General features: G+C 34.4%; 1 protein-coding gene and 1 pseudogene across 4 annotated transcripts in view; one reads left to right on the top strand and one right to left on the bottom strand.

Moving 5' to 3' along the window:
* Window positions 1-13,917, top strand: part of RAB3GAP1 (RAB3 GTPase activating protein catalytic subunit 1) — a 115,532-nt gene that overhangs the window by 67,425 nt on the left and 34,190 nt on the right. For all 4 annotated transcript variants that reach the window (XM_025856892.2, XM_073884645.1, XM_073884654.1 and 1 more), the window contains 8 exons: window positions 905-986; window positions 5,121-5,189; window positions 6,746-6,819; window positions 9,734-9,826; window positions 10,282-10,451; window positions 10,726-10,815; window positions 12,370-12,542; window positions 13,776-13,830. In XM_025856892.2, coding sequence (XP_025712677.1) covers window positions 905-986; window positions 5,121-5,189; window positions 6,746-6,819; window positions 9,734-9,826; window positions 10,282-10,451; window positions 10,726-10,815; window positions 12,370-12,542; window positions 13,776-13,830 — 806 coding nt within the window. The remainder of the gene's footprint in view (window positions 1-904; window positions 987-5,120; window positions 5,190-6,745; window positions 6,820-9,733; window positions 9,827-10,281; window positions 10,452-10,725; window positions 10,816-12,369; window positions 12,543-13,775; window positions 13,831-13,917) is intronic.
* On the bottom strand, window positions 1,846-2,293 carry LOC141374866 (small ribosomal subunit protein eS27-like; annotated as a pseudogene).

Raw genomic sequence — 13,917 nt, 5'->3', positions numbered from 1 at the left:
ACATTTTGAAGCTCTTAAAAATTCACATCTTGTAATAAACCTAGTCATTGTAATCTTTATTATTATAAGCATTCTTTAGTTGGAAAAATGGAATGAAATTGACTTGAGAAAGTTTACTGAATCAAGTAATTGAGCCCTATTTAATGACTAATTTTAATTTAGTTAGGTTGTAGGTAATTGTCAAACATGATTTTAGCAAATCTGGGGAATATTCATAACTCAACAATGGAATTTTAATTTGTGGAATTCCCAGTATAGTGCAAATAATGAAAATAACCATTTGAATTATTTCAAAGAGAAATAAATCTTTTTGATGTCTTTTAAAAGTGTTTATTAGTTCTTTAAGAGGGGTGGAGCTAAGGAGAGTGATTTACCAGCTACATTCGCCTCTAATCTCAGATACTATTCATAACAGGAAATTCTTTGTTGAACTTAAAATATTTCTGTGTACTGCCAACTGAAATAAAAATTTATTAATGATAACTGATTTGCTATTCAGAAATTATTGACAGAAGAACTGTAGGTTGGTGATTACATTTTTAAATACTTGGATAATCTTTATTTTAGATGATATTAATCACATTCTTAGAAAATGCAAAAAAATTTACAGGATTAATGTTCTCTCAAGCATTGTTTAAGGAATATTTCAAAAGGGTAAAATGTAGAATGCATGGCTTGAATGAAACACTGTACAGATAGGAATTGTTCTTTTATTATAACATTCTATTTATTATAACTGCTTTTATTACAAGCAGTCCAGTTAAAGACTGTTTGCTTTCTAACTTTCTGTGTGTGCTCTTGATATAGGCACATTTAAATCTATGATTGCCCAAAGAGCTAACCTAATTAAATTCTTATTTCTTCATTTTTTGCTGAATAATGGAAAAACATTCCTTTTGTTTAGATATAGATGCCCTTGTAGGAGGAGAAGTTGGGGGCCTGGAGTTTGGCAAATTACCATTTGGTGCCTGTGAAGATCCTATAAGGTGGGATATCATTTGAATTATGGGATTACTTTTTTTTTTTTTTTTTTTAGATTTTATTTATTTGAGAGAGAGAGAGAGCACATGTGCAGGAGCACAGAGGGGAGGGACAGAGGGAGAAGCAGACTCCCTGCTGAGCAGAGAGCCTGGCATGGGGCTCCATTCCAGAACTCTGAAATCATGACCTGAGCCAAAGGCAGATGCTTAACTGACTGAGCCACTCAGGTGCCCTGGGACTTTACTTTTTAAATTCTATTAATACTAATTACTGTGTTTTGTAGCCTTCTGGAATGAGTATAGTACCAGAAGCAGACCTATACCTAACAGTCTGTCCGTTTGTTTTGTTTTTCCTCTGTAATTTAGAAGTAAAAGAAGCTTTCAAATAATACATAAAATGTGTATAATGCCACTTATTATTCTTTATAGAAGTGATTCATGGCCTACTTTTTGGGAAACATTTTATATATTGAAAAGCACAGAGAATGTCATATAACAAACTTTCATGTAGTCATCACCGAGAATTAACAAATGTTTTTACATTTTTCCTGACCACTTTTTCCAAATGTACAAATTAAGGCTTAAGTCAGACCTCTTAGATTACCCAACTGCTTTTCTAGAAGAGCTACTGAACTTTAAGAAAATTTTGCTTTATAAAAAAATGTAAGGCTTGGAAAATTTAATCACTGAGAGCAAAATATTTGGAAAATATAAATAATGCTGATTTAGAAATTGTCTTATTTGTTTAGTTAAACTATTTGGCTAATTAAAAAATATGCACAAACATCCATACCTTCTCTTTTTTTTTTGTATCCAAAATGTGTTTATTGGGTTGGTTTCCCACTCATTTTGATTCAGTGTGCTTTTAGTGCTGTTTCTGTCTGAAGGAGCATCCTTCTATAAGCCTTGCTTTTCCTCCTATAGGCTGGCAAAGGATAGTGGAGCAGCCAACTCACAAAACTGTGCATGGCTAAAGATGGTGGTGATTTTTGTAGCCTCGTGGGCACTTCATGTTCATGAAGTAGGATTTGGAGCTCTGCACCAGGCACTTCTTCTTGTGCTTCCCAATCTTCTCTTTCAGGGAGGGATGAAGGAGGTTCTTTGCGAGTGGCATATTGTCGTGGGGAGATTATCACGCATACATACATTCTTAATACTCTTACATAGAGGTAGAAATAATAGTAGTTTTAACTTAAAATCACTCAAGGGAAAGATAAAGTAAGTATCTTTTGTAATTGATACTTATTTATTATATGTGCCAGGCACTATGCTGAATTAGGAAGCTATAGAAGTAAATAAAACACTTTCTGGCTTCTTGGCATTTACAATCTGATTGAAGGAAATGGACAAAATTATCACCTAAATAAGTGAACAGTATTATAAGCTGTGGGGTAATTTGAAGGAAATGTACAGGTTATAATAACAGTAAAATGAGAGACTAGTTTGGATTGGGATGCCATCAGGAAAGTGTTCTGAAAGGAAGTGTCTCAGTTAGGGAGGATTTAGCCAGGCAGAGAGAATGACCAGTGCAGGTGGAATGAAGAGCCTGTGTAAAGGCCTTGATGCAGGGAAGAGTTTGGTGAAATTTACCAGAGGATAAAGAAGGTGGCCATCAAGGCATAATAAATAAGGGAGAAATGGTATATTTGTGGCTCTCCAGCTGGTTCATTCATTAGATTTTGCTTAGAGGAAATTTTAGGGAGATAGAATAAAATTGACCTAGTAATAGAAATGTGAAGGAATTAGTTATTAAATATTTCTTAATTTTAAGTCATGATGAGGAATCAGCAGCGAAATAGATGATCAAAGAAGAGTACAAAAATAATTTGGGGATGAGATGGTGTGTATGGTAAACCATTTAAATCGCATGGTGATTAGCAAATGCTATGGGCATGCACAGTGCTTTTGAAAAGGAATCTTTGGTGGTGGAAGAAGGAATGAGGCATTTTTCAGTGTCCTCTCCTTGTCAGAGGACACTGAAACTCCTGTCTGTAGTTAGAGGGTGAGGAGAGAACATAGTCATAAAAGCTTAGGAAATGAATCTGAGGTTAATACCTAAAATTATTTCAGAGCTTAGAGTTTTAAACTTGTAATCATTCATGTCCCTTAATATCACATACTGTCTAGTCATTTTTTTACCTTAAAAATTTGTTTATTATGAAAGTAATAAATTTATGCTAAGTAAGGGAAATTTAGAAAACATAAAAAGAGGCAAAAACCATGTTTGCTAGTCAAGTTTCTTAATTGTAAACTATAGTAGTCAACTGTGACTAATTCAGTCAAAAAATCAACTTACTGAAGAGGTATTTGGTAACACAGAAGTTTAATTGGGACCATTATAGGACCCAGTTCAGAAAATACGTTGAGCCAATGGTGGCTAGTGTCCAGTTATTAACCAAGGTTATACTATATTGTTGTAGATTCTGGCCCTGTTACCACAGTGAATTCTAAAATAGAGAGTCCAGACTGGAGTTGCCAGTCAGTTGAGCACCACTGAAGATTAGAGAAAATAAGTAATTGGTTCTTTTGCCTTCTTTGCTCTCCAAACTTAACTCTCCAAGAAGTGGGTTCAAAATCTTGACAGGAAAAAAAATATTCACTAAATTCATAATCCCATTACTCATCGATGGTCACTGATGACAACTTGGTCTCTGCAAGGCTCTCTAGTTCAGTGATTTGCTAGGAGGATTCACGGCATTTAATTGTGCTCATGGCTATGGTGTATTACATTGAAAGGATGTAATGCAAAAATCAGGAAAGAAAAGGCATATAGGGTGAGGTTCAGAGCCAACCAAGGACCAGCATCCTTTCCCAGTGTAGTCACTCAGGACACACTTAATTCTCCTAGCAATGAATTGTGACATGTGTGAAAGGCTTTCTTTCACCAGGGAAACTCATTAGAGAACTCAGCACATGGTGTGTTTATCTGAGGCTGGTTACTTAGGCATTCTCTCCATGTACCAGAAGGAAAGCAGGCGTTCAGCATAAACCATACTGTTTAGGCAGTAGTTTAGGCACAGTGAGCCACCCCTATGAAGGAATGATAGGAACCCCACAAAATCTAAGTTTCCAGATGGCAAGTCAAGGGTGAACCTCACAGGTTATCCTTTTCTAAGTATCAGGCCTGCTGTGATAACTCTTCTTCACTTGGTATGTTTGTATATTTTATAAATATATGTCATCCTCTATGTTTTGTGGCTTGCTTTCTTTATTTTACATGCAAACTTTTTGAAACTTAAAATTTATCCATATTAAGAGGTCAGCGAACTATGACCTTGGACCAAATCTGGCCAGTAGCCTGTTTCTGTATCTCTTTTACATTTTTTAGAGTTTTAAAAGAAAAAACCAAGAATATAACAGAGACTATATGGTCCCAAAAGCCTAGAATATTTGCTATGTGGTCGTTTGTAGAAAACGTTTGCTAACCTCTGATCTGTAACATGATTTTTTCAAAATTGAGATATAATTCATGTACCATAAAATTCGCTGTATAAAGTATAAAATTCAGTGGTTTTTAGTGTTTCCAAAGTTGTGCTATCATCATCTCTTTCTAATTCCACAACACTTTCATTATCCCAAAAAGAAACCCTTCACCTTTAGCTGTCATCCCATTGATCTCTCCAGGCCCTCCAGCTCTAGGCAAATAGTAATCTACCTTCTTTCCTTATGGATTTGCCTGTTCTGGACATTGCATATGAATTGTGTTATGCTGTATGTGGCCTTTTGTGTCCGACTGCTTTCACTTAGCAAAATGTTTTTGAGGTTCATCTGTATTGTAGCATGGTCAGTATTTCATTGCTTTTTATTGGTGTAGAATATGCCATTATATGGCTAATACCACATTTTATTTATCCATTGATCAGCTGATAGATTTTGGGGTTATTTACACTTTTGGGCTGTTAGATATAGTATGTGTTTTTAATGTCTGCAAGACATTAACTTCATATGGGTGTGCTACTATTTGCTAATAAACTAGTTTCTTGTTTTACTGTATTATAGATAGCACCACTTTTAACATACTTGTATGTACATTTCTGGTTATTTACTTAGAATACATTTCTAGAAGTAGAATTGCTGAGTCAGAGGATATACATACAATATTAAAGCTTTTGGATATATTTTATGTTTTGTTTATTTTAGTGAACTCCATTTAGCAACTACATGGCCTCACCTGACGGAAGGTATCATTGTGGATAATGATGTTTATTCGTAAGTATGTTAAGAGTAGTATATTGAGATTGAAACATTTCAGTAGAATAAATTAACTGTCAAGTGGTTAGCAACTTTCCTTTTTCTTTTCTGATTAGGTTGGTTGATTTTTTACTTTTAAAGGTTGCTTTTTAGGCTGATTATGTATTAGAGATGTATTTTAAGCTGTTGACCTTGGGGATGTGATCTTTAGTTCAGGGATAATGAACAGTCTCCCTTTTTTTAAGTTTTTATTTTTATTCCAGTTAGTTAACATATAGTCTTATATTAGTTTTAAGTGTACAACGTAGTAATTCCACACTTCCATACATGACCCTGTGCTTATGGCAAGTGCACTCCTTAATTTCTATCACCTATTTAACCCATCCCCCCTACCCTGAACAATCTCAGTCTTACTTTGTTTTAGCAAAGATGTCTTCAAGAGGGATATAGTGCATAATTCTGTTGAACTTTTCTTAGCTAGTTAGAAGTGGTTCATGAAATACTTTGAAGACATGATGGTCATTAGAATGTGTGGGAGTAATATTTGAACATTAAATGTCATAAATAACGAAACTTCCCAGTCATATACTCCTGTGCAATGGAAACAACTCAAAAATTATAGCAAACATTAGGAAGAATGTGGAGAAAGAGGAACACGATTTCAGTATCTCTCATGCATGATGCAGAACAGTGAGAAATAGGACACTTTTTTGTTGTAATTAAAATAAGTGGGTTGTATTTGCTGATGATAAAAGTAACATGAGCTTTCTTAATCATAAAATAAATAGGTTGTATTGTTGATGATAAAAGTAACATGAGCTTTCTTAATCACATAATTTAGATGGCTATAAAGAAGAAAATAAGGACTACATGCAATCCTGTTACTTAAAAAATAGCCAGTTAGCATTTTGGGGTGTATACTTTTTTTTTTAATTGAGATGTAATTGGCATATAACACTATATTAATTTCACATGTACAACATAATGATTCAGTATTTTTATGGGAGCTTATATTTTTAAAGTTTAAATTTATATATTTGCCTTATTTAGTATGTATCTTTACATATTATATGCCCATAAATAAAGATGTGTTGTTATTTTTAAAATTGCTGCATAATCCATTAAGTGGATGTATAATAATCTATTTAACTGAGAAAACAGGGCACACTTGATCTTGTGCAAATTTTGTAGTCTCTGTTTTTACTATTAGTGTTATAAAAAACTGATTAAGATCATTTCTTTTTTATTATTTCTAAAATTGTTTTATTAGATTATCAGTGTACATTGCCTGTTCAGAATAATTTTTATATGTGTGTTTTGATTATTCTGTTTTGATTATGGTTTTTCTTTTTTGCTTTTTTTGTCTACAAACTTTGATTTCTTAAGATTCTGGTTTTTCTTTTTTTTTTTTTAAACTTACCCAAATGGCCTTATCATCTGAATAACAGTAAGTTTAAGGGAGGCAAAATGGATTGCTTGTCCTTTTATATAATTAATTAGGCTGCATTTTGATAAATTAATGAGTTGTACATTGTCATGATTAGGATCTTTGTTTATTTTGTTTTGTATTTTAGTGATTTGGATCCTATTCAGGCTCCCCATTGGTCTGTAAGAGTTCGAAAAGCTGAAAATCCTCAGTGTTTGCTGGGTAAGACATGCTTATGTTCCTTTCCTGAAATTATGTTCCTTCCCCACCAATCTGCCCATCTTCCAGATTAGGAAGACTGAATGTATTCTTTATACTTTATTTCACCTATCAAAAGGGTACATTTTTGTTTTTTTACATTTGTGATCTTCTCGGTTAATACCACTAAAAAAGAAATCTTTGTCAGCAGCGGTGAATCCTAGTAAGTCTTGAATAGCACTAGCAGGATTTCTTTCTTTTTTTTATTTTTTATTTTTTTTTAAAGATTTTATTTATTTATTTGACAGAGAGAGACACAGTGAGAGAGGGAACACAAGCAGGGGGAGTGGAAGTGGGAGAAGCAGGCTTCCCACCGAGCAGGGAGCCTGATGTGGGGCTCAATCCCAAGGACCCTGGGACCATGACCTGAGCCGTAGGCAGACATTTAACAACTGAGCCACCCAGGCGCCCACAGGATTTCTTTCTTGTCTTTTAGCTTTAAGCAGTCTACATCTCAGAATTCTCACATATTTTCTCATGATCTGAGTTTTATTCTTCTAAGGCTTTTATATCACTCCCTTTTTTTCTTCTTCTGGCAGTTTGCATCTTCCGTTCTTGTTAGTGCAGCACTTTCTGCCTTTTGCCATCCTCTGGACCTGTTGTATGTGAGGGGAAGAACGAGCCCTTCCGTAGAGTTGTACCACATCTGCAAACCTATTTTCTGGTAGAGGGAAAGAGGTGTAAAGGATCAAGTGAAATATCATAAATAGAAATACTTGAAAAAATGTTAATTTGCCTTTGGGATAATATTATTGTATCCCATGTCTGGCATTTCTTTCTTTTATCATTTTTGTAGATGTGTCTCTTTCATGAAGTCTTCTGAACCCGTCTCCTCCTCAATGTGTGTTTCCATCTTTTTCTCTCATTTAGTACGTATGAAGATATTTCTGTTTTTATATAAACCACCTTTATTCCATATAACCTGATATATTACCATTCAGCTAATGGAGTTACTAAATATTTATTGATGATAGTAATGATGCATTTCTCTAAAATATTATTTTCTTGGGTTCTTTAAAATTCATCACATGCTATTCATTAAATGCTAATTAGCACTTGCCATTTTTGCTAACTACATAATGGTGAATACAAAGATGTAGAAGGTAAAATTCCTGCCATTGGTGAATTTGTCGTGGGGTATTAGGGAGACAGTGGAGGGTTGGTATTAAGAGTTTTAGAATCGGTTAGACCGTATTCTAAATCCTAGGTCTGCCAGTTTGAACAAGTTTCATTAATTTCTTCAAGTCTCAGTAAAATAGAGACAACAGTATATGCATAGAGTTATTGAGAGGATCAAATAAGATTATGTGTGTGTTTGTGTATCACATTTAATACATGGCCTTTTGTATAGTAAATGCTCAATAAATAGTTCCTCTTGTTAAATCATTGGATTATTAAATTATTAAATTTATCTCTTAAATTGTTTCCTAGTTCCTTATTGTTTCTCATCCACTGACTTCTGCGATAATTGTAGAGGACCTTAGAATTTAAAGTATTCTCATTTTAAGTTATTGTTCCATGATCCCACCTTACTCTTTGACTTTATGTGTTTATATGTTGGGATTAAAGGATTATGTAGTCATATATAATTAACTAGAGTCATATGGTTTATATGATTGAATTATAGGATTATCTTACTTTTCTGAAGAAGTCCAGAAAGTGTTCTAGATTTATTCAGAACTAGTTGATGAATTCTAAAACTTAGATATACTTGTGATCTTGTATTGTCTAGTAGTTTTAGTACTGATGATTCCTGTTAAACTTTAATTTCTTTGTACAAATGTTTCATTGCAGGTCTTCAGAAACTATCAAACCTTTTCCCCTTATAATAATGACAGGAAGTGTACCATTAATAATGCAGCTGAAGCTAAAATAACTTTATGCTACATGATTTCTTAATCCTCTAGAAACGTATCTTCAGGGTTTTTGTTTGTTTTTGTTTTTGTGGTGAAAAAAATTAGATTTAGCCAGCTGGACTCAGTTTAGGTGATCCCAGTTTTGTTGGCAACATCCAAAGCATCATAGGAGCCAGTCAGACAAATGCCTTCTCTCCATCAGGCTTGATCAAGGTATTGACCTTGGCCACATCAATGTCTTAGAGCTCCTTCACAGCCTGTTTGATAGGTGCTTGTTGGCCTTGACATCCACAATGAACACAAGTGTGTTGTTGTCTTTATGGCTGACTCAGTAGTCAGGGGGAGCTTGGTGATGGCATAGTGATCAAGCTTGTTTCTCCTGGGGGTGCTCTTCTGAGGATATTTGGGCTGTCTTCAGAGACACAGTGTCTTGGATCATCGGAATGTAGGCCATGTGTGGATCTTCTTTTTTTTTTGTGACTGTGGACGCCTTTCAGCACTGCTTTCATGGCCTTCAAAGCTTTTGCTTCATCTTCGTCTTTGGGAGGGGCAGGGGCTTCCTTCTTGGCCTTTGGCACCATCTTCATGAAAAGACCAGAAGTTCTTTTTAAATTTTAATTTTTTTTTAATGGACCCAGAATTCTAGAAGGGTGGCAGTTAAGGTGGCACTATGTGCATATAGTAATATTCTTGTTACTTCCACAATTCATTGAGAACAGATAATTATTTGTCTTCTTCAGGCACATAGTAAGTGATTAATATTACTAGGTACAGTTACTTTTCCTTTCATTCTAGAAGGGATTCTAAGGAAAAGCTTTTTCAATATCTTGTGACATGGAGAAGGGAAGAACAAGGCTATCTTTGAAACAGGATTAGTTTTTGTCTTGGTTGGAAAAACTGTGAATGGTTTCTTTTTCTACCAAATCTTACTTACAGCTTTTGTGAAAAGACATGTACTTTAATTTGTAGGGCTGATTTCTTTTAGTTAAGTGTCAAAAATGAGTAACATTTTTTCTATGCAGGTGATTTTGTCACTGAATTCTTTAAAATTTGCCGTCGAAAGGAGTCAACTGATGAAATTCTTGGACGATCCACATTTGAGGAAGAAGGGAGAGGTGACCTACTTTCTTTTTTTTAAGTTACTTTCAGACATCTAACCCTTTCTCTTTGGCATTTTTCTAGTAACTTTTCATCTATTTTCACATTTGAATTAAGTTGGAAAAACAAGTTTTGATGGACTAGAGTGCTACCATTTCTCTACGGGCTTTACCCTGAGCTTAAAAATTAAGGACATTTAATAAGTTCTTTCTACCAAAACTGTAAGATATTTTGAAAAGCAGGGTTTTAGAGGTTTTTTTAAGACTTCTGGAGAGAAATAATTTGTGTTACACCTTTGTCATTATGGACGCATATAAAGCTGAATATGTGTCTTAAAATTTTGTAATTCTGAGACCATATAATACCAGTGAAAATAGTGACTAAAATGTTTTATACAATCAACAGTTTATTCATCACTTTAACTTGCTAAGGTTGGTGATATAATTTCTGTTCGTTTCTATTCTTTTTATAGAAATTGCTGATATAACTCATGCTTTGTCAAAGTTGACAGAGCCAGCACCGGTTCCAATTCATAAATTATCAGTTTCCAATATGGTACACAGTGCAAAGAAGAAAATACGAAAACACAGAGGTGTAGAAGAGTCACCACTGAATAATGATGTCCTCAATACTATTCTCTTGGTAACTGAATGTATCTTTAGTTGTTTAGTCTACACAACCAGGTGGTTTTAAGAAAAATCTCTGATTTCTAAAATTGGCTTGTCACTGAAACTGTATTTTTAAAGAAAAACAAAATGTTTGATATAATGTAGAACCCCACTGGCCAGTACAATAAGCACATTTCCATTGTTTTAATAGCAAAACCATAAAAAAATAAAGTAGTGTTTATATGAGTTATGAATATCAACAAAGGAAATTTGGTTGAAATGTGGTTATTTTTATTTTTCTCCCTAAGTTCTTATTCCCTGATGCTGCTTCTGAGAAACCATTAGATGGAAGTTCTTCCACAGACAACAATAATCCTGTATCAGAGAGTGAAGGTTATGTAAGTTGGAGTTTAATATTAAAATATTTAAAATGCATTGAATTTTTAAGGGGTTGCTATATTGCTAGTTTAGTAGCATAAGGATCTTTTTATTTTTTAATTTTATTTTAAAAATATTTATTTGAGAGAGAGAGAGAGTGGGCTCACACTCATGTGACCAGGGTGGGGGCGCGGGGGGCAGAGGGAGAGGGAGAGAGAATCCTCAAGCAGACTCCCTGCTGAGCACGGAGCCTGAGTCAGAGCTCCATCCCAGGGTCCTGAAGTCATGACCTGAGTGGAAATCAAGAGTTGGCCACTTTGGGGCACCTGGGTGGCTCGGTTGGTTAAGTATCTGCCTTTGGCTCAGGTCATGATCCCAGAGTCCTGGGATCGAGCCCCACATTGGGCTCCCTGCTCGGCGGGGAGCCTGCTTCACCCTCTGCCTCTGTCCCTTCCCCCTGCTCGTACTCTCTCTCTCTCTCTCTCTCTAAAAAAAAAAAGAAAAAAAGAGTTGGCCACTTTACCGACTCAGCCACCCCAGGCGCCCCAAGGATCTTTTTAATTTTAAAAATCACCTTAGGAAAGCTTGAGTAGAGATCATGGCCTCCGTTCAGATTATGATACATTGGCCATACATATGTATTCTGGGTAGCAAGAACTTTTCTGGAAACAGTAAAAAAATAAGTATATTGTACATGATTGTAGGATTTCCCTCATTTTAGACTTTTTATAAAATTATCAAATTGATGTTTTGCCATTGATTCTTCTCTGTATTTCAAAACCAAACAGTGAGTGGAACACTTTAATGAAGTAAAATGTGTAAAATGAAGCAAAATTTTCATGTGTTCCTTATCGAGGTCTTTAATAAGTTGAGAAATGAGATGTTTAAATGACAGGCATAGAGATAAACTATTTTCAGTAGTTATTTGTGGGAAGTAGATTTCATGAAATGAGGAAAAGCAGAGGCTTCATATTTTCGGTTTATACAGTTCTGATTTTATGTTTCTGATTTTGATAATAAATCTACACTCATTTGTAATTAAAACATTTTTAAGGGGCTCTTGGGTGGCTCAGTTGGTTAAGTGCCTGCCGTTGGCTCAGGTCATGATCCTGGGGTTCTGGGATGGAGCCCCACATCCAGCTCCCTGCTTAGCGGGGAGTCTGCTTCTCCCTCTCCTTCTGTCCCCCCACCCCGCATCCATGTTCATGCATACACACGCTCTGTCTCGTGTTCTCTCTCTCAAATAAATAAATACAATCTTCAAAAAAAAAAAAAATAAAAGATTTTAAAAACAACATGTTTGGAATACATCTTGAAGATTCCACAGAGGAAATTGAAAGTTGTGACTTAGCTTTTCTAAACTGTAGCATCAGTCTTTCGATCCTTGCAGAAATTTTGAAAACATGGGACTGCCTAAGAACAATTTAGGCAGTAATGTACTAAGTATTTGATAAAAGGTAGTTCGGTAGGATAGGTTAATTTTGGTATTAAAATCTCTCCCCACACAGTTTTTGATTATATCTGCAAATATGTTGTTAACAAGTTTTGTTTTGTTTCTATTTTGTTAAATTCAGAATCTCTACAATCAGTTCAAATCTGCACCATCTGACAGTTTAACATACAAATTGGCTTTGTGTCTTTGTATGATCAATTTCTACCATGGAGGATTAAAAGGAGTGGCACATCTCTGGCAGGAATTTGTTCTTGAAATGCGTTTCAGATGGGAAAACAACTTTCTGATTCCAGGGTAAGAATTTCAATTTTCGTTTGTATATGTAGGTTTTTTGTTTCTTAGCATAATTAGTCTTTTGGCCCATTAATTCTCTTCTAGGAAATCTGCCCTAAGAAAGTGGTAAGAAACTGGACATGATTTATACTCAAAGGTGTTCATTGTAGCAAATTTATAATAGGGGAAAAAAGGTGAAGCAACCTCAGTACCAAACATAAAAGAATGGTGTAAATCATGATACATGTCTACAATGGAAAGTTATGGATCTATTACAAGTTTTTTTTTTTTTCAAGAATCTCTAATAACATAGAAAATGATCGTAGTATTTGTAGTAAAGTAGAATATAGTGTTTTGTATACTAAGTGCTTTCAGTTTTGCTGATCTATATTTATAGAAATATAATTGGGAAGAAATAAAGCCAAATGTTAACAGTAGTTTTTCCCAGGTGTGCAATTATATTTTTATTTTGTCCTTTATACATTTGTGTATTTTCTAAGTCTTCTGTAGTGAATATAAATTATTATAGTTGAAGAGAAAACATTCTTAGAGTTCATAAGTTCAGGTACTCACTATTACCTGTAATTTTTTTGTGGAATTTATGTTGACATTTCACTTAATAAAGTAGAAGAATTTAGTTACCATATATTTCAATATTGCGTAGGTTACTGCTCATCTACATACACTAAGGCAGAATTGTGATATGAGTAGTATAAATTGGTGATTGAGCCAAAAATATTTACTTCTATTTCATTTGCCAGTCTCTGCTTAGCTGGATTATCTCTTGGCTGATTCTTGGGAACCTAAGTGGTTTAGAACTAGAGGCAGTTTAGGCTCCTCTTGGCAAAAGAGAAGTGGAAATCAATGTTTTTTTTTATATTGAGAATCCACTATAATAATTGAGAACTGAATATGTAACTAACCTGTTCTGTATGGTGTGAAATACTGTATGGTAGCTACTCCCTGGGATAGATTTAGAGACATTTTTTCATTTTAAGTTTCTGTTAACTTGAGAACTATTACTAGTTTGCTACTATGCTTTGAAAAATATATTTGCTGTTGGTGGACTAGGAGGATAAAATAAATTGTGATTTTTTTTTTTTTAGTCTTTATTTGCTCCATCTCAGTTATCTTACCTGTTGAAATCTAGTTTTGATTTCTTATCAAATGGCTAAAATTTATGGTAGCATAAGAAATTTGTGTACCTGAAGCCATTTTACTAAAACTAACTTTTCCCACTGCTTTATTTGATAGATTAGCCAGTGGACCCCCAGATCTAAGATGTTGTTTACTACATCAGAAACTACAGGTAAAGATTTCCCAATGACAGTATCTAAATATGGTCTTAATTTAATTGGAGTTTATTCTAATACTAAATGTAATAACGGATTATAGG

Source organism: Callorhinus ursinus, unplaced genomic scaffold, assembly GCF_003265705.2.
Source record: "Callorhinus ursinus isolate GAN/ISIS: 27379988/994484 unplaced genomic scaffold, GSC_fseal_2.0 scaffold2, whole genome shotgun sequence".
Classification (NCBI taxonomy): domain Eukaryota; kingdom Metazoa; phylum Chordata; class Mammalia; order Carnivora; family Otariidae; genus Callorhinus; species Callorhinus ursinus.
Note: the sequence above shows the minus strand (reverse complement) of the source record. Positions and strands in the feature narration are given on the sequence as shown.